This window comes from Ambystoma mexicanum, chromosome 9, assembly GCF_040938575.1.
Source record: "Ambystoma mexicanum isolate Mex_15411 chromosome 9, UKY_AmexF1_1, whole genome shotgun sequence".
Lineage (NCBI taxonomy): Eukaryota > Metazoa > Chordata > Amphibia > Caudata > Ambystomatidae > Ambystoma > Ambystoma mexicanum.
The window spans coordinates 835598590-835619331 of NC_090931.1; the positions used below are offsets into that span (position 1 = coordinate 835598590).

Sequence of the window (20742 nt, forward strand, 5' to 3'; positions counted from 1 at the left end):
CACAGTAGGTAACATGCTGAGAGTAGATCTAACGATGCCTTCAACCAGGTTCGGCTCAACAGCACTCGCCTCGCACTCCCACGATGCGCCAAAACTTCCATATTCATTCCCATTTTCAAAAAGGGATCTAAAGAGACCGCCCCAGAACTATAAATTACTTGCCATGGTGGACACTACTTCTAAATTATTTGCTCAACTACTGCTTTCTGAAATAAATGTTTGGATAACAAAAGACAAATTATTGGGGAATCAACGATCTGGATTTAGAAAAGGGTTGAGTACCCCCACTAACTTCTGGTCCCCTTTTTTTAAAAATACAGGCACTCTATCTAATAAAGATGCTGCTTTGTTTATTTTATTTGTTGATTTCAAAGCGGCATTTGATACTCTAGACCCGAAGTTACTCTGGGGAAAATTGAAAAAATTGAACCTTAATCTAATGATTCTCCATTTTGTAAAAGCATTATATTCTGATACTGTAGTCCAGTTAAGATTAACCCAAGATGGGCTGCTGTCTAAAAAGATAGAAACTAATTCTGGCCTTAAGCAGGGTTGTCCGTTGGCTCCCATTCTATACAACCTTTATGCTGCGGATGTTGGTATTGCTCTTGAGAGTTGCCACAATTTTCCAACGCGGATAGGCCAACAAGCAATTACATGGTTGGCCTTTGCGGATGACACCCTGCTATTAGACATAACTGAGCTTGGCCATCAACACAGCTTGCAGGCCTTGAATATATATTCTAAAGAAAATGGCCTGATTATCAATTATCAAAAAACAAACATTTTGAAAATCAGTGCAAAAAAGAGGAAGCGCCTAAAGTATGTATGTAGGTTGGAAAATGAGACCATTCAGATTGTTAGTTCTTGTACTTACCTTAGGGTGTTAGTATCAGATTCGCTAAGGACCAGTGACTTTGAGAAATATGTCTTCTCAAAAACCGAAAAGAAGTTCAGTGCTACACGGAACTTCATCAGATTTAAAGGTGGCTTTTCAATTGAAGGTTTCTTGAAATTATACAACTCAAGCATGGTTCCTACTATACTGTATGGACTATAAATGTTTACCAACCAGGAAACCAAATGGTTAAGAAAACTTGAAAGTAAATTGTGGTGTAGAACACTTGAACTGCAGAACTCTGCACCCATTGAGGCAATAAAATGCGAGTTAGGGCTCACATCCCTGGCTACTCTAAAAAAAATATCTTAACGGGAATATTTTGGATGAAACTTTTATTGCAGTCCAACAAACAAACAATGCTAGCAATTTTTTCAGAAATTCTAATACAACTTTCTTGCCCACAAGCCCTGGTAGAATGAAAAAAAGATATTATTAATTCTTTGAATTAATTGGCTTTCATCACTCTAAGGATCTTAATGTGTTCCTAGTGGAGAGGAATATAACGAAACTATGGGAGATATGGGACAGAAATAATAATGTAACTATTGTTGCAAAATATAAAAAGTGTTGTCTTTATGTGATGCAGAGTTTTCCATTCAACACTCTGTGCACTTATCTGAAGAATTTATATAATTCTAAGGTGGGAAGATTAATTAGTCCATTAAGATTAGAACTTCTCTTTACATTTGCAAAAATAGGTGCATGTGAAGCTATTCCTTGCCAGGCTAAACTTTGCCGTATTTGTCAATTGGAAGTTGAGACTCAGAGTTTATCTGTTTGGGTACTTCCCTCTTTTTTGCTATTGGGGGACCAGTTCCAAATTGGGAAGACACAACAACAATATCAATATACAGGAAACTGGTTACCCCTCCCTTAATATGTGGCACACGACTCTGTGCCCACACTAATCACTCATACTAAGGCTTACCACGTGGTAAGCGCAAGATTGGAGAGACAAAAAGGTAAAATATCAACAAAAAATTAATAAAATGTAGAAAAAACTCCAAATGCTGAATTCAGTTCTGTGACAGGGGGTTAGTAAAAAGGGACGTAACAAATTACAACACAATACAAAAAATATACAAAATATGTACTAGTGATCTGTACAACGACCTCACTCTACAAAGGCTTTGGTGGGAACTTAACATCTATATGGTTTACAAGTACAGAAACACTTGCTAATTATCTTGCGTTTATCTGTGGGAATGACAAAACCCCAACTAAACAGGTTTTATACTAGTCGACACGTGTTTTCGGCCCTTTACTCGAGCTGCACCTTCTCCCACATACTCACGTAGTTGGTTGATAGGGCCATCTTCAGGACATAGACGTTATTCTCTACCACAATCAATCTGTGGAGGACCCCATGTATCACAATTCCTGGACTTGTGTTATAGGTAATATAGGGATAAACAAATCTCTGGATGAAAAAGAGGATTTTTTTTTTCATGTAACTTGTTCTGGAGAGTAGATTACTTCCCTCTGCCTTTACGGTCGTGATTCATTCGTGTGCAGATGACGTCAAACAGGAAATTCTTCTTACAAGCGCAATGCTGTCATTGCCCAACCTAGTCAATGTCTGTGTGCAGCTCACCGCTGTCAATAATGCACACCCGACGCCAACAGAGAAGCTAAGCGCAAGTTGCGACCCAGAGACACTTATTTACTGACTGCTCAGGATTACATGACATTTATAGCAAAGGCTATTTTAATTTGAGACATCAATTTAAACATTTCAAATTTGATCAAACATAGGGGCTTCTGTATTCCGGCAACAGTACAATGCTACATTTGACCATGTATCATATTTGGCTGAAGATAGAAAAAGATCTGAGTGAGTGAGGGGTAATGGTTCATTGATATGTGATATGAATTTTAATTGGTTTTTGCGTTGCCATAGATGAAGAGGCCAATCTTCCTCACTGCGGTAAGTGTGAAGCGCAGCCAGTGGACCCGCGCTGGCAGACGGGCCCACTGTAAAGAGAGCATCGGACAGGAGGCTGCAGTCGAGAGGAGGCCTCAGTTCAGCATTGGAGCACCTGGCCCAGGGCAATCAGGCGTGACATGTGCTGTTAGGCAGGACAGAGACTAGTGGATGCTCGGGTAGTGTGGTATGTGCCCTGCCCCCTGGACTTGTGTGGTGCCTGGAGTTTCATATTTCAACTATTTTATTTGCCTATGAACCTGGGAGAGGCCGTCACTAGCAAACAGAAGTGAGACATGGTGGGGAGGGCCTGACTTCGGAGAGCCCCATCACTGATTCCTTACTGGACTGGATGCCTGCAGATAGCCATCCCCTCCATCCTGGATGGCCGCAGAGGCGTTTGATTTCAGAATTGTGAACTGTGGCCCTAGGGTGCTCAGATTGTATTGTGGAGCACCCTGTGATTGATGGCATGTCCAAGAAGCTGAGGAAGAAGGGTACCTTTACCCAGATGGACTCTCTCTCTGACCCTTCTCTGGGGACTCCCTGAGTCTGAGGGCACTCTGGTGGCAACTGGGGGCAAACAGCTTGTGGGGGCCTGGGGGCTCGGCGGGGAGAGCAGCCTTGATCTCTTGAGACCGTTCATCAGAAAGATTAGTGGGGTCTCATATTTGGAGGTGGCCTTGTCCGGGCGGTCTGGGGGCACGGGCATTGGGAACTCCTTTTATCTGTCCTCCCATAAAGCGCAGAAGAAGCAAAGGTCTGTGACGTCTCTCTGGTCCCCAGTAGCTATGCCTGATGGGGGTGTGGCCCCTGTAAACCTCCTGGAGGGAAGAAGGCTGTGGTGAAGGACGGGGGTGTCGGGCACCACTGCTTACAAAGCAGGACCTGCTGGAGTGTATGGGCACCCTGGAAGAGAAGCTCTCATCCTCTGTCAGAAAGGATATCGCTTCTGTGACTGAAGGACTGCATAAGTATTTAGATACCCTGTCTAAGGACTTAAAGCAAATCAGCACAAGAGTAGGGGACGTGGAGGAATCCATACACTTGCTTCAGGAGGATGTCGTCCACTTGCAGGGGGAACTTGCCGGAACCAAACAGGGGATGGCGGAGATGATCTCCACCATTGAGGATCTTGAAAATCGGCATAGGAGAGAGAACATCAGAATAGAAGGCCTGGACATTCTTAAAAAATTCCCGCGTTTACATTCAAGGGTGAGATCCTGAGGGCCTCTAAGTCTATTGGGGGGATCACATATGGCATGCAGACACTCCTCATATATCAGGATTTGGCTGCCCTAATGCTCTAGAAGTGCTTGTCATTTAGGGCTGTGACTGGGAGGCTCCGACAGGAGCAAATTCCATATCCTTGGACGTTCCCCTTTGGGCTGCTTGCTACATGGGAGGGGAAGCAATGGCGCTGAATAGACCCAGATGAGGCTGCTATGGACCTTGGGGATCTCACTGGAACAGCCTAAAGATGACACTGAGAGAAGATGGAGGTGCGTGCGGGGTCGAGGCTTGAAGGCTAACGGGAGTCCCGAGCAGGGCCCCTCAGGGTGACTGGTGACTTTAGCTGTAGTGCGTTGTAGCTGTTTTGGCTTCCTGCCATTTATGTTGTCTGGTTTTCAAATTTGGGGCGGCTCCTCAGTTTGGCTGGGGTCAGGGAGGCAGGCTCGCCCAAGTGGGGAAAGGGATTTCTGATGGGGCATATCTGCCTCTATATACCCTGATGGGGCAGGTGTTTGTTGTTTGGGTTTGTTTTGACTGATGGTTTCTTAAGTTGGTGGACGTATTAATATATGAGATGCTTCGTGGTGGGTGGACTCTCAACAATGGTTCTAGTGTGCCCTAAAATGGTGATCCCTACAGGCAATAAGTTACAGTCTTTGGTGATATGGAGTTAGTATGTTTGACCCATAATGTCAGAGGCTTGAACTTCCCTAGGAAGCAGAGCACATTTTTACACAGGCTGAAGCTCTCCCAGATTGACATTGAGTTTGTTCAGGAAACGCACCTGCACAGATCAGATGTAGGTAGGCTGCACACCAGGGAGTTTTCACAGCAGTTTTTCTTTACACATCGTCTTAAAAATATAGGGGTGGGAATCCTTATTGGTAGGAGGGTTTCGTTACAGATCCAAGGTGTTAAATATGATGAGGCAGAGAGGTTTCTATTAGTGGTAGGACTCCTGGGGGAACTCCGGTCACCCTAGCAGTGGTGTGTGGACCAAACACGGGGCAAAATGATTTCCTTTGTGCTATGCTGAGGAAGTTGCTGACGTTCTCCAAGGGTTTCATTGTTCTAGCGGGTGACCCTCTGCTGTTCTCCTTAAACAGCTGGCAGACTTGCATTTGGTTGATGCCTGGCGCCTCCTTTACCGAGTGGAGGGGACTATACCTTCTTCTCGCACATATATCGTATATATTCAAGGATAGATTATTTCTGTGTTGGGAAAGGCCTGGTCTCCAAAGTGGACTGCAATGATATAGGTACTATTGATTTCTCAGACCATGCCTCCATCCACATGACCCTCACTATACCCTCTGCCGAGGTAGGTTTTAGGTGCTGGAAACTGAACTACGCTCTTTTGAACAACCCAGTGGTGAGAAAGGAGGTTGACAGGGCGATTACTGAATTTTTCCAGACCAACCCAGCGGGCAGGTCCCTGAAGTTGCCTGATGGGACGCATTTAAGACCTATATAAGGGGGGTCTTTATTTCCAAAATTGCTATGCTAAATAGACTCAGAAGGGAGCAAATCGCCCTGCTCACTCAGGAATCAACGAGTGGGGAGAGAGAGTACAGGTAGACACAGTCTCTTAAGGCCTTTCGAGCGAGACAGGTGGTGCGTAGACAGGTGAACATGTTTGAGGCGTCGAGGACGGAATTTGGTATTGTGCGGGCCAAAAAAAATATTTCGAGGAATGTAACAGAGCTGGGAAGATCTTGGCTTGGAAGCTGAAACAGAGAAGTATCTCTGGGAGGATTGAGGGCGTCAGGGACAGGACAGGAAAATTGTTGAGTGGGAATAGCGAGTTACTAGGAGAATTCAATGCTTACCTCTGAATGTCCAGACCAAACCATCGTACAGGACTTTGAGTCAGTGCCCCTTGCCACGGCTCTCGGTAGAGCAGGGCAATTTCCTCGAGAGGGAGATTTTTAAGGCGGAGATTGTGCACGTGATCTCGGCCCTGCGGGTGGGTAAGGAGATTCTGCATGCAATCTCGGCCCTGAGGGTGGGTTAGGCCCCCAGGTTTTCGAGCAATTTTTGGGCACTCTCTTAGAACCCCTCCATAGACTCTTTAACATGATGTTCACTCAGGGTATCTGATCTCAAACCATGGGGCAGGCTAGGATATCCCTCATTGTGAAGCCAGACAAGGACCTGACCTCATATACCTCGTGCAGACCCATCACTGTATTGAACACCAGCATGAAAATATATGCAGAAATCTTGGCTTTGATGCTGGATAAGATGCTGCCGCTCCTTGTGGGGGAAGAACAGGCGAGATTTATAAAGGGTCGTCAGGGAGCAGACAATGGGCCTCATTACAAGTACACCGGTCCGGAGTTAACGCCAGCAGTAAAACCATACCGGCACCGTTTCCACGTCCGCCCAATCATGACCCGCGGCCCCGGAAATAGCACCTCCTCAAACCGCCACCACAGAGTTAAGGGTCCCGTAAAGTCCACCTGCACGGAAACCCCTCCGTTACCGGCAACACGAAACACAGCGAGCATCACAACTAGCGCAGACATGGAAACACTGCCAGAAAAATGGCATTAAAACCGTGATCACGGTGGCGGTACCGCCGCCACCGCGAACATGACGTTAAACAGTGTCAGCTGAACAGAATCAGGGCACAGGTGCACCAAATCAGCCCAGCTGGACCCAGCAGCACACTGGGAGCCCACAAAAGGGCCACACCCAGCCCAACACAACACAGAACCATGCAGGCAGCAGCTCTAGTAGCACTTGGACTGGGCCTACTCAACCAACAGGCAGCACTGCACATGATGGCAGTAATGGTGCAGAGGAGGAGGCGGAGGAGGCGCAGGCGCCAACCAGCCAACCCTGCACCTATGGCAAACCCCATTGTGCAGCCGCCACAACCCGCAGGCAGCCTGCAATACCACGCATCAGGGCCTCACCCTGGAACCTTAGCCCAGGACCGATCCACATACTATACCGGCTGGACCGCCCAACAATCCTGTACATCACTGCCATGATTGAGGACGACATCAGCAGCCACATAGACACCCCCACTGCCCCCCCCCCCTCCTGAAGGTTGTGTCTGTGCTGCATTTCCTTGCCACTGGCACCTATCAACACACGGTCGGTGAGCTGCACGGCATATCACAACCCTGTTTCTCGAAAATCCTGGTACAGGTACTGGATGCCCTTTTGCGCCATGTGTCGGAACACATAGCCCTACCCCGTAGCCTCCCCGAGGTCATTGCCACAAAGTTGGCTTTCCATGCCATAGCAGGCATGCCAAATTGCATAGGTGCACTTGACTGCACCCACATTGACCTGACAGTACCACGTGCAATTGAGATGGTGTTCCGCAATAGGAAACAGTATCACTCACTGAATGTACAGATGGTATGTGATGCCACGCTACTGATTACACACTGCTGCGCACGTTTCCCAGGCTCAACCCATGACTCAATGGTACTGCGGAATTCCACGTTGCCACGGTACATGGAACGCTATGCCGGACAAAGCACATGGCTATTGGTTGAGTACAGCTGACAATGCTCTGACCCTGTTGAAACGTTATGTATGTGTCCAGGCCAATGAGCAATGTCAGTGTGCCGCTGGACCGCACATGCATCACCCCCCCTCCCATCTACCAAATATACAGCGGATACCAAACATCACAAAGGAAGACTTGACAGGTCACCACAGTGTGCCTGTACACACCCTGCCACAGCCCATCCTGTCACTGACCCATACACCTTGTGCCACTGCAGACACCCACCCACAAATGGAACACTGCCCTCCCAATGCACGAGATGCCTGTAAATGAGACGTCGTGCATTGACTACTTCAGTACAGTGAAGTCACTCTGCCATGTGTGCACATCACTGCACTATGACATATTCACAATCCAATGTCACCCGCAGGGCACAGTACACATGCACATAAATGTGTAGGCCAATATCCAGTTGGGGACATCCACTGTGATGCCCAATGAACACTTCAAACCACTGCATGGCACATATGCATGAATGAACAATGATACAAGATAGCACAGCATCAGATTAAGACATGATACCACAAACACTGACATGTCCCCCCATCTTCATCCCATGTAGGTGATGCTGGATATGCACTCACGCCATGGATGATGACACCTGTACTGAGACCAAGGAACAGGCATGAAGAGGCGTACAATAGGGCACATGTCCGCACACGTGGAATGATTGAGAGGATATTCAGACTGCTGAAGGCCCTTTTCCGCTGTCTGAGCAGATCTGGGGGATCAATGCTGTACAGCCCAGTGAAGACGGGTACATGCTGCACAATCTGTGCCTGCGCAGGAACATCCCAATGCCCCCAGACGCAGATGAAGATGATGGTGATGGAGATGGGGATGGGATGGCACCACCTCCCGCTGGGGGTGCACTTGATGGCCAAAAGCACGGGATGAGCTGATTGGCATTTACTTTTGAGACACAGCACATTCACAGCAATGCATAGAGTGATGACAATAAATGATTTGTTGTACTGCAAATGAAATGATAGATGTCCACACATGTATGTTTTGCTTTCAAATGATGATATATTGATGAATTCACAACAGGGAAGGAGGTGAAATGGTTAGGGAAGCTGTACACCCGAGCCCACCCATCACCCAAACGTACCCACCCCCACCCAGGCCCCAATGTTCAAACACCCAAAACAACCTCCCCCACCACCCAAACGTACCCACCCCCACCCAGGCCCCAATGTTCAAACACCCAAAACAACCTCCCCCACCACCCAAACGTACCCACCCCTCACACCCTTCAAGTCCACGTGTGTCCCGCAGTGCCCCACACACATATCATCACTTCCGTGTGCGCTTCTGTGCCTGTGCATCCTTGACCGAGAGCCCCGTTAGCCGACTTGAGCGCCTCCTTGGACTGGCAGTAGTGGAGCTTGATGGGGTGGTGTTATTTGATGGCACAGAATACGGTATGGATGGCATCCGTGCAAGATTTGCCTGTTGCCCAATCAACATGGCCTCAATGAGCCTGGAGGTGTTGTCGTTACCCTCCCGCACATGGCGTGCCAGGGTGACTATTGTGCTTGCAAAGCGTCCAATAGACCTTGAGAGGCGACACACTGACGTGCTATAGCACTCCCTCTGCAGCCTAGATTCTTCAAGCTGCCTCTCCACCAGCTGGGTGAGGGTTGCCTGCTGCTCCTCCATCCGCTTCATGCGGGAATTCAGCTCTGCCATGGATGGGGTGACCTCATGGGACTTCTGAGTGAAGTGGGGCTAAACTCCAGCTGATGGAAGGAACCATGGTGATCAAATTTGGGTGTCGCCCCCTGTGGCCCAGTATCAGAGTGCTCTACCGGGGCACTGTTGTCACTACAGGCCGCCTCCTCAGCAGTGCAGCTGCCTTCTGTGTTGGTTTGGGTGGGCATGGTGGGTTCCCGTGGCACCTGTCTTGACTCAGGCAGCGTGGAGACGGTGGGGATGTCGGTGGTGGTGGCCGGCACATCTGTTGCAGTTGGTAGTGGGGGCTGTGATGCCGAACTGCTGGCAGCATCCTCTTGTGTGGGGGCGGTGGTTTGGGCACGTGCCGGTGCTGATTGCCTGGCCTGTTGTGCAGTCTCACTGTCACTGGATACGGCTGTGGGGACACAGAGGACATGCAATTAGTGTTGTGGTGGTGGCTGATGGGTGCATCACATGCATCATACAGGTTGCTCATTGTATAGTGTTCGTTACATGCATCTGATTGCTTGGGGTATGCATTGTTGTGATATTGGGTGCCATACGGATCTTTGGGCCAGTCATGCACTGCCTGGGGGGGGGGTTATTAATGGGTCCTTTGGGCCAGTCATGCACTGCCTGGTGGGGGGGGGGTTATTAATGGGTCCTTTGGGCCATTTATGCACTGCCTGGGGGGGGGGTTTATTAATGGGTCCTTTGGGCCAGTCATGCACTGCCTGGGGGGGGGGTTATTAATGGGTCTTTTGGTCCAGTCATGCACTACCTATGGGGTAGGGGTGTTATTAATGGGTCCTTTGGCACTGTAACGCCATCAACATATTCTTTTATGGCATTCATGTTTGACCACTTACCAGCATCTGCAGGTGGGCTCACTCCTGCCTCAGCCCCTCCGATCCCATGAAGGCCCTCAAGGTGCAGGACACTGCTGCAACGCTCCTCCCATGCTTGCAGCCTCAGTGGGGAAGGGGGTCCGCCACCTGTCCCACTGCTGCGTTGGCGGTGTGTGGAGATGAGGTTACGAACCCTCAGCCTGAGGTCGTCCCACCGCTTGTGGCAGCCCTTGACGCTCCTCACTGCCACGGCCACAGCGGTGCACTTGAGTGCTGCTTCTGCCCACACTTCCTTCCTCCGCTGCTGTGTGGCACGCCGTTGATCGGCACTGAACAGCATCTCTGCATGCTCTACTATGTGCTCCACGAGCACAGTTAGCTCCGCCTCACTGAAGCGCTGTTTGCACTGCCCCTGCGCTGGAATCCTGGCAGACATGCTGGTGGTCCCTTTTGCCTTCTCACAGTATGGATTGTGCTTGTGCTGACTCTGGATGGCAATGGATTGTGCTTTATATGATGGCCACCTCTCTGTTTCCGGTTTTTGGCGATCATGGTATTTCTGGTTCCGTTTCCGTGGCGACTGAGGCAGACACGGGTTTTGCGCTACTTGTGGAAGCGCTATGTCCATTTCCGTGGCTTTTTCCCTGACGGTGGTAACAACGTTTCCGCGTCCGTGTGGTGCGCGTGACCGACAGCACGTAATCGGACGGTCTTTCTGCAACCTTGCGGACACAGAAACTTTATTACCGCCGTCACGGAATCACCGCGATCGGAAGCTGCCAGGTTGTAATGAAGCCCAAAGTCTGGAAGATCACAAACTTTATAGACGTAGCACACCGCACAGGCACACCTTCCATTTTATTGGGGCTCGACCTCCGAAAAGGCGTTTGATCACGTTGTGTGGCCTTTTTTCTGGGAAGTCGTGAGGGGGTGTAACTTGGGGGAGGACTTTGTCAATGGGGTGTTTTCCCTGTACTCATGCCTGTCTGCTCGGATCTCAGCAAATGGAGGGCTCTCACAGGGGTTCACGCTTTCTAGAGGCACCAGGCAGGGTTGCCCCCTCTCGCCCCTCTTATTCACGCTGGTGGTAGAAACTCTTGTCCGGAATGGAGACGAGGAGCACATCCACGGCATCCCATATAGAGGTGAGGTGAACAAAATCACGCTTTTTGCTGATGACGTGTTCTTAACTTTGTCGAAAGCAGAGTCACCTGTCCCGTGCGGATGGAGATCCTTGAGGCCTTCCTGAGGGTATGCAGGCTCAAGCTGAATCTTAGCAAGAGCGAGGCATTGAATATATCATGTGGAGCTGAGGCGTCCAGGATTTTAAAGCATGTTGCTCACTTTAGCTGGGCAGAGGGGAAGCAAAAATACTTAGGAATTTATCTCACCCCCTGGTGTAGTGATCTGTTCGGAGCTAACTACCCTGGCATGTTCGATGTCATTAAATCAGACCAGCGCTCCTGGGGGATGAAGGCTATCTCGTGGTTTGGGAGGCTCTCGGCGATCAAGATGAACATTTTGCCAAGGCTGTTGTACCATTTTCAGGCTCTACCTGTTACTGTCCCGAACTGAGCCCTAGTAGCACTGCAGAGGGAACTCATGGACTATGTTTGTAAAGGGCGGAAAGCCTGAATCACCAAGACTACTCTCTTTAGACCCAGGGATGGGGTGGGGGATCGGCCCTGCCGGATATCTGTAGATATTACTTGGCAGCTCAGCTAAGAGTCATGCGTGAGTGGGTTGACCCCTGTTCTACTAAGGGCTGGCGTTGGCTGGAAGAGGATGTGGCGGGTAAACTGCTGCGGTACATTCCGTGGTTGCACAAAGGTGATAGGCTGTTAAGTATACAGGAATTGCCAGCCTCTGGGGTGACAGTGTGAGTTTGGGACTCAGTTGTGGTCTCTCTGGGTCTTACCTCCTTCCCTTCCCCTGTTACCCCACTGTATTACAACCGCAAATTACAGAGGGCTTACATGGTACTGCTTTCTCTAGGTGGAGATCTGGGGGCTTTGAACTTTTAGCACATCTGTTTGACAAGGGCCAGATTCGATCCTTTGAATCATGTAAGGCCACCTTTGGGGTGAAGGAAAGGGACAGATTCCAGTATTGGCAGCTGCGCCACTGGGTGCTGTAACCTAATATTCAGCAGGCAGCCACTAGGGCCCTGACTGGCTATGAAAAGCTTGTGTTCGCACAGAGCCCCAGTAGGAGCCTTGTATCTAGCCTCTATGCCTGTCTGGGCAGAGATGAGGGGGGATCTCTCCCTTCATATACTGATGGATGGCATAGGGACCTTGGTCAAGAGCTTTCCCAAGAAACCTGGAGGGAAGTGTGGAGGGGACTGAAGATGGCCACTAGAAGTGTACAATATGCAGAGAGGGGCTTCAGGTTCTTGGCAAGAGGATATTTGACACCAGACAGGATGCGTCACATGTGGGGCGTTGGTCTGTGCTTGTTGGGATGTGGGAGCAAGGGCTTTCATATACACATTTGGTGGCATTGTCAGGGGGGAAGCAGGTGCAGGGCAGGCCCCAAGGACAGTTTAATACATTCAATGCTTCTGCTGGCAAGGGCCTCGATTGCGTCCCTCCGCAGGACATCGAAACTTCCAACTGAGGACGATTGGTGGGCAGGCATGTGGGCAATAATGGCTTTCTGAAAAGGTGCTGTAGTGTTCCAAAAATCATGTCCAGGCCTTCCTTCAGAGGTGGAGGGCGTTTTTGACATATGTGCAGACTCATAACACAGATGCTACTTGCCCCCCGCGATGGAGAGCAATGGGTCTGCTTGAAGGCTAGTAGTGTTGGTTTAGGGCCAGAAGGTTGGCTGTAATAATGTTGAGCTTTCAGTCCCCGGTTTCACCGATATGTGAATAACTTGATCAATTCCTCCAGGTTGTGATGTTTTTTTTTCCAAATACTTTTTATTGGCATTCTTTAGGAGTATTTATGGATAGTGGACTCCACCTAATTAGCGTCTTTTTAATGGCTTCCGGTAGAGGGGGATAGTTAGCTTCAGAAAGTTGGTTCATGGTTTTTGTGATGTATATTCCCAGAAATGTCAGTTTGTTATTAGCCCGTGCGTATGGTGTTCCGGGTCTTACCTCCCCTTCCCTTTCCGGCGTCATCTGCAAACCTAGAACCTCTGACTTGCTCTTATTTATTTTCAGCCCGGCTACCTCCCCGAACTGAGTCAGCACCCTATCTACCGCTTTTAGGGATTCCCCCGGGTTAGTTATTGTTAGAAGCATGTCGACTGTGAATGCAGCAACCGTATGCTCTTTCCCCCCAAATGGGACCCCCTCGACTTCCACCGGGTCGGAAAGTTCCCCATTTATAAGTAGGCGCAGAGAGGGTGTTTTGTAATTGGCTGCAATCTGATATAAAAGCCTCGCCAAGGCCCATCTTGCGCAACGTGAGATAAGGAACCGCCACTCCACTCTATCGAAGGCTTTTTCTGTGTCCAGCGCGACCACTAGGGTCGCAGTGTGCTTTTTATTGACCTTCTGTACGATATGGGCCGTTCTCCTAGAATTATCGTGGGTTTGCCTTACGTATATGAATCCTTATTGATCGGGATCTATGAGCCCGGGGAGAAGAGACTCCAGTCGTGCCACCAAGATTTTAGTACATATTTTGGCATCTAGTTTAATAAGTGCAAATAGTCTGTATGACCCGCATACTGTATGGTCCTTCCCCGGTTTAGGCAAAAGTATCACTTTCGCTTCTTCCATTGTGGTGTTATTCCCCCCTCCTCCCCAATTCTATTGTACAGTGAAACCAATCGAGGGGCCAGTGCCTCCTTATATGTTTTATAAAATACCGACGTGAAGCCGGGTCACGGGGCTTTATTGAGTGGAAGTGCGACTATCCCTTTGATCACCTCTTCTCTGGTTATCTCCTTCTCTAACCCCTCTCTTCCTTGAGCCGTGATCTTAGGTAATGTACAGTTTTCCAAATATTCCTCCTGGGCTCTCCCATCAGGGCCTTCTGATTTATAAACCGTCCCATAAAACTCTCTAAATTCCCTCTTGATAGGCTTAATATCGGTTCGCTCTTCTCCCTCTGCCGTTTTTATTTTCAGGATGGTTATATCCTTTTCCTCTTTTCTTTAGCATTCCCGTCAACAGCCTATCTGCTTTATTTCCTTTAATATAATATTTCTGTTTGAGATGCAACAAGGCCCTCTCCACCCTGCTAGTTAGTAAAGTATTGAGCTGGCCTTTCACCGCCTTGTACTCTTTTTGAACGTCCCCTGAGGGTCTAGCCGCCATTTGGAGCGTGAGTGTCTTCAATTCATCGTCCAGGTCCCTTTCTAGTTGCCTAACCTCCATTTCCCATCTTATTTTTACCGCTATGATCTTACCCCTTATCGTGGCCTTAAATGCGTCCCAGATTATTCGCGGGCCTACTCCCTGGGTCTCATTCAATTGGAAGTACTGATCTATCCTCTCCTTCAATTCTTTCCTCAGAATTTGATCCTTGAAGATTTATGCTGGGTACCTCCACTTCCAAAGGCCTGCAGGATGGTTTGATAGTGTGAATGACATGATAGGGTGATGGCCCGAACGTCCACCTCCTTCACTCTCCCCAACAGGGGGCGTGACACCAATATATAATCTATCCTCAATGCTGATTTGTGCATGTGGGGGTAAAAGGTGTACCCCTTGTTTCCCCTCTCAGTTCCCTCCATGTATCCACTAGCGCTAGGTTTTCCATCTTCCCCTTCAATTCCTTTGATGGCTTATTCTGTGTGCGATATAATCTAGCCCTCTCTGGGTCCCAAGCGAGATTGAGATCTCCTGCTAATATTTTATTTCCTTTGGCAAACCCTTCTAATTTATGTACCATTTTTTGAATATAACGGTCTTGCCCCGTGTTTGGGGCGTACAGTGATGCTACAGTTGTTGTCTCCGCTCCACATTGGAGCGTCATTGCAGTGTACCTACCATTGTTGTCTCTACTTACACCCATTATTATAAACTCCAGATTATTTTTCAATGCTATTAGAGTGCCCCCACTCTTCCCCAAGCTGTTTGCCTGCTATATTGGGTCATACCCCCTTATTCTAAGTCTATGCTTGTCCTTTTCTTGTATATAAGTCTACTGCAGGGCGGTTATGTCTGGGGTCTCCCTTGCTAGGTAGTGGTCCAATTTTTTCCTCTTAACTGGTGAGTTTAGCCCCTTTATATCCTGCGAGATAACTTGTATCACTCTTTCTTTAGCCATTGTTTAGTGGAATTCTGAGTGCCTTCCCTCCTTGGATGGGTTCTAGCCCCACCTCTAAACTTGGTTCCGAACCTGGTTCCCCCCTTGCTTCCACCCCTCCTCCGACACCCTTCCTCACTGGGTGGCTCAACCGGCCTCTAGCCCCTGCCGACTGTCCGACTTGGGTGTTGAGCCCATTTCCTCCCACAGTGGTCCCTCCTGCGGGTTGCACCGGATCCATGTGTTACCTTTAAGGTCTCCCCTCTGTTCCCCACACACTGCTTATATCACATACATATATATACCCCCCCCCCCAGGAGCTCTTACTTTTTGTCCCTTGACATTGTGGTTATCTTTGCTTTTGGGGGCTCCTTTCCGGGGGCTCCACTTCCAGTATTGCATCCCTCTCTGGGATTCTCAGTCCAAGTGGTCTCTGCTTTTTCCTTGCTTTCTTCTTCGATTCCTGGGTTGACGATTCCCATGCCCTCCTTTTCGGGCGCTCCGTCTCCGGGCCCTGCATCTCCGTGTATAGCGTTTCCACCTCAATGCCCAGTATGTCTGCACCTTCTTCGACCGTGGTGATTCTTCTTTGTCTTTTATCGACTTCGAACAGAATTCCGAACGGGAAGGTCCTTTGGATCTTATACTGCGTTTCACCTGTTCTTGTTCTATCGGGCGAATCTGCCTTCTTTTGGTAAGTGTAATTTGGGAGAGATCTTGGTACAGGTGCACCGACGTACTCTTCTTTTGGTAAGTGTAATTTGGGAGAGATCTTGGTACAGGTGCACCGACGTACCGTTGTATTTAGGTTCATCAGACTGTCTTGCCGTCACTAGGATTTTCTCCTTCTGTTTGTACTCCTGCATTGCCACCAGGACGTCCCTAGGTCTGGCTCCTGGCTCATTTCTGTTTGGCCCCACTCTATGCACTTTGTCCACCAGAATTTCTTCTGGGTCCGGTAGGTCTATCAGGGACGCAAAAATGTGTTGAATGTTTGGTGCAGGTCTGCGTCTCCCACTGTCTCCGGGATTGCTTTTACCCTGATGTTTGTCCTCCTTGACCTATTTTTGAGTTCTTCAGTCTGGAGTTCTAGATTATGCGTAGCCCTAGCAAGGTGATCCATCATTTCTTCCATTTTATAGTTTTCCTCCTGCAGGGCTTTTTCATTGGTATCTATTCTTGCTTCTAAACCATGTAATTCATTCTTGACCTCTTTTATTGCTCCCGTCAGGTCCTCCTTCATCTTTTCCAGTTGTGATTGCATCATGTTTCCCATCCTGTCTCCGAAGTTCTGGAAGCATTGTTCCATGAATTTTTGAGTCACCCCCTTTTCACCTGGGCCTCTTCTCAGGAGGATTCCTCCTTGCTCCTGTCTGCGCCTGTGTCGCTGTCCTGCAGGGTTCCTCCCTCTTTGCTCAACATTTTCTGAGTTGCCCCCTCGCATGTCTTTTTGTTTCCTTTCACCTGGATCTGGGGGTCTTTCCCCCTGCTTTTCGACATCCTGTTTTGTCTCTGTTTCAGACCGGGCTTAAGTTTGCCCTTCCTCGTCCTCTGATGCCAACCTGTTCCAGTTCTCTTCACTCCTACCTCAGGTCTGCCCTTATCCCGCGAGTTGGGTGAGGTGACTAGCTCTTTTTCCCACTTCCCATGTTGTAGTTCAGCTTGTATACCCCTGCCTGGCTCTCTTTGTGGCCGCCCTTAACTTCTTGGGTTCACTTGGGAGCTGTCCCCTTGGGTCTCATTTCCTCTGTGGGGTAAGCTTCTCTCTGCAGAATTGTTGTTTTGAGTTTCTAGGGTGCCCTCTGGGCCTGGGGAAGGGCTGTTCCTTACCGCCTGCTTCTGACCTTCTGGCGCCACTTTATTGCCCGCTTTCCTCTGCTGCTCTTCTTAACTTTACTGCCAGGGCTGTGTGGTTTGTGTGGTTTTAGGTCAGGTGTGCAGTCTTCTGCCCCTCTAGGTTTCTGCTTGTCAGGGACTGTCACCCCCGAATGGGGCTGTCGCATTGTTCTTGAGAGGGTGGCCCTCTCCCTTGTCGGGCCTGCTAATGCCGTGCGATGCCTCATCAGCCCCTCTCAGGGATTGGGGCGGATTGTGCCTCCCTGCTAATTTCTCCCCAATATGTTCTTTGGCAATGCCCCCTCTTGCTGACCACCAGTTACTTCCTTCTTTAGGATGTGGAGTCTGGGGTTTGGGGTGTTGTTTGTCCTTGCCCCCTCTTGATGTTACTTGGGTTCTCTCTATGGCTGACCTTGCTGAGAGGGCTGGTGTGCTGGATATGAGGGAGCCAGGGCTGACTGCCCGCCGGGAACACCTCTTACCGTGTGCCCACTTGTCTCGTCTGCTTCTCGGAATCTTCCCTGCATTTTCCGGCTTCTTCCCTGCTCCGGCTTCTTCCCTGCTCCTTTGTCCCTCGCCGTGCCGTGTTCTTCTCCCTTCCTCCTCTTCTCTCACCTGCTCTGGCTCCAGCTCCACGGGGGCTGCCTCGTTCCCGTTTTCCTCCTGGCGTTGTTGCGTCCCACTTCTCCTTCTCCCACTGGTCCTCCGGCGATGCAGTCTCTTCTTCCCACCTGTCCACAGCGGGTTGCTGTCACTCTCCCTCACTGGTCTCCGTTGTACGGGACCTCTGCCGGTACAGCCCTTGCTCTTGGGGCTCCTCTCCGATGTACTTCCTCCCGCCTTCTTGGTGTCGACGGCTGGGATTGCTCCTCACCCGGTCCTCCCACGGGCTCGACTTGGTCCTTCCTCCAGGGTACCACCCAGACGCCCGCAGGACCATTGTGTCATCTCTTCGGTGCCGACCCTGGCCGCGTTAAACTTTCTGGTCCGGCTGCTGTTGGCTTGCGCTCTTCACGCCCCCTCCACACTGGTCATGCTCTCTGCGCACTTTGCCTTGTGGCTGCCCTCGCCCCTATTGGGCCGCCACTTCAGTCACTGACTCGTTGTGCTCCCTTCTGTTTCTGCTCCTTCCTGGGTGGCCGGTTAGATCTCCGGTACCTTTCCATGCTAAACCATGCCTGGGGAGGGGGTTTTATCTGATATTTCCTTCACTTAGGGTGGTGGGGGTACGGAGCATGCTGTTTCACCTTGTCTCCACGCCGGAGGCCATCTTGGAAGTTTCCAGGTTATGATGTTTGAGAAGTTCAATGTTTTTTTTATGTACTTGTCCCTTATAGACCTCCCGCACTGGCGGCAGCACCAATGTAGCTGCAATTTGCACACTGTTTTCAACTTTAAAAAAATATGAATTTGTATTATGTATTTTTAAATATGTTTTGAATTGCAGTGTTAAAAGGTTTAATTAACCATACAACACTTTAAATAAACATAAAAAATTAAAAATATATGTATACCTTGAGTAAAATACCCCCTCTTTACTTTATGCCTTGCAGGTCGGGTTGATTATGTACTTTGTACGTACCCCATGTGAATGGGGGATGGATGCTATTTCAGCCACCTTGACATTCCTCTGGGAGGTTGTTGGCTACGTGGAGGGTCTTTTCTTCAAGGACCTCAAGCAGACCATGAAAAAGGAGCAATGCGAAGTGAAGCTTTTGGTGACTGCCTCCATGCCAGGTTGGACCTTTTCTTTAAAGCTCTTCTAACATTGTTTGGATTTCTGTTGTGGAAGGCAACTGTAATTGTTTTCTAGAATCCACTATGAACTAACACTTCTTTTCCTTTAGGCACAAAGACATTAGTCGTACATGGACAGAATGAGTGTGACATTCCAACCCAGTTACCAGTGCATGAAGACACCCAGTTTGAGGCTCTTCTTAAGGTGGGAGTTACACCTTATTTAATAAAGTGTACATTTTAAATCTGAACTTTTTAATTATATTTACTTCAGGAAGTAGTATTGTATCAAAATGAAAAACATAGTTGGATTGCAGACTGGTCAAAGAGCATACGCTAATTCTTGTATATAATAATGTCTGGTTATAGTATACATGAAAGGGGTGACCATAAAGACAATCACTCCACTGTGCTGCCCATCTTTTCTTATCCCCTTAGTTGCATGGAGGAATTTTTGCTAGCTTGAAAGTAGCTAGCGAATGTCACCATTCTGTAGCCATATATGCCAGACAGAAACCCCTGACTCTCCCACACATACTCGAATCGTGTGCCTCCAAGTGACCTCTAAATTTTGAGATACATAGTAGGGTGTGCATTACCATAGCTGTTAGAATACTGGGTTACCATATTTGCGATGTGTTTTCAAGGGCGTTATCGCCTTCCCAGGATGTATAATGTATGGGTTTTCTTCTTTAATTGGAGTGGTTTAGGTACATGATTACGTTTCACATCGGAAGTATGTACTAACCTTCAAGAGAAACATTTCTGTCACAAATATCCCAACCACAATTAAGGAATTTGTTGAACCTCTTTACTTTTTTGGGGGCGTTCTCCAACAATTAGAAAACATGCTTGTTAAAGTAGGTACTGGTAAGAATAGGGCACAAGAAACTTGTTAAGAATGGAGTCCGTGCCATACTTAGTCATTAGAGTAGAGACTGTTGAAGAAGAGACTGGCAATGGCAGGAAGTGGTTCGAATACAAAGTTTCAGATCAGTAGTGTCTACTGATCTTTTAAAAAACAGTTCCTGTTTTATCATGTATGTCATATTACCTTATGTAATCCCCATACCAAGGAAAAGTACTTCTCTAGATATTGAACGTCCAGGATAGTTTTAGGATAATTCCTTCTTGAAAGCCATTGATCTTAGCAGATTTGTAAAAAGGTGCCTTGCAGAAGTCCCAGTTTTACATGAGAAAGCCTCTGACCCAGCTCAACTGGCTGACTTGAAAGCAAACAAACAGCTTGAAAACTGCAAACCCCATGTCTCAGTGAAAGGAATTCAGTCAGCACAGATGGCCAGAGTGTCCATTGGGAATCAGTGAGACCTCACTCATAGTGGGTGTAGTGGAGAGACTTGCTTCATGGCTGCAACATCACCAGATACCACTGATAAAATGAGGAGCAAAGCAGGAATATGCTTTTTGGGCCAGCCAGTGCACCCTTTTCTGTCCTGGATTTCCCTTTACATTGAGAGGGTCATTTTTGTGCAGTTATGGTGCACATATGGTTTAGCACTGGGGTTGTGCAGCCCCAGCCAACCTTCACCTCTTTTCTACAAAGGCAGTGCCTGTGTAGAGGGCTGAGCCTTTTCAGCAGGCACCATGGCTCATTTGAATAACAATTGTCAGGAACACTTAAGACTACTATCTTCTTCCACAGACCTGCACACCTTTGTCTGTTCCAAATGTTCTCCTTTCATTGAGAGGGTCATCTCTGTGCTGGCTGGTAATGTTATGGTGCACACATGGAATAGAACTAACATCAGTTACATTGGGTATCTAGTCTTTGCATCGAATGCCAAAGCATTGAATGCCTTACCGTAGAAAAAAAAGCATCTCAAAAA

The 20742-nt window shown here is 48.5% G+C and overlaps 1 protein-coding gene across 21 annotated transcripts in view; it reads left to right on the forward strand.

Moving 5' to 3' along the window:
- UNC80 (unc-80 homolog, NALCN channel complex subunit) overlaps positions 1 to 20742 on the forward strand; it is a 3486058-nt gene that overhangs the window by 1975779 nt on the left and 1489537 nt on the right. For all 21 annotated transcript variants that reach the window (XM_069615884.1, XM_069615886.1, XM_069615890.1 and 18 more), the window contains 2 exons: positions 18712 to 18895; positions 19006 to 19100. In XM_069615884.1, the coding sequence (XP_069471985.1) occupies positions 18712 to 18895; positions 19006 to 19100 (279 nt within the window). The remainder of the gene's footprint in view (positions 1 to 18711; positions 18896 to 19005; positions 19101 to 20742) is intronic.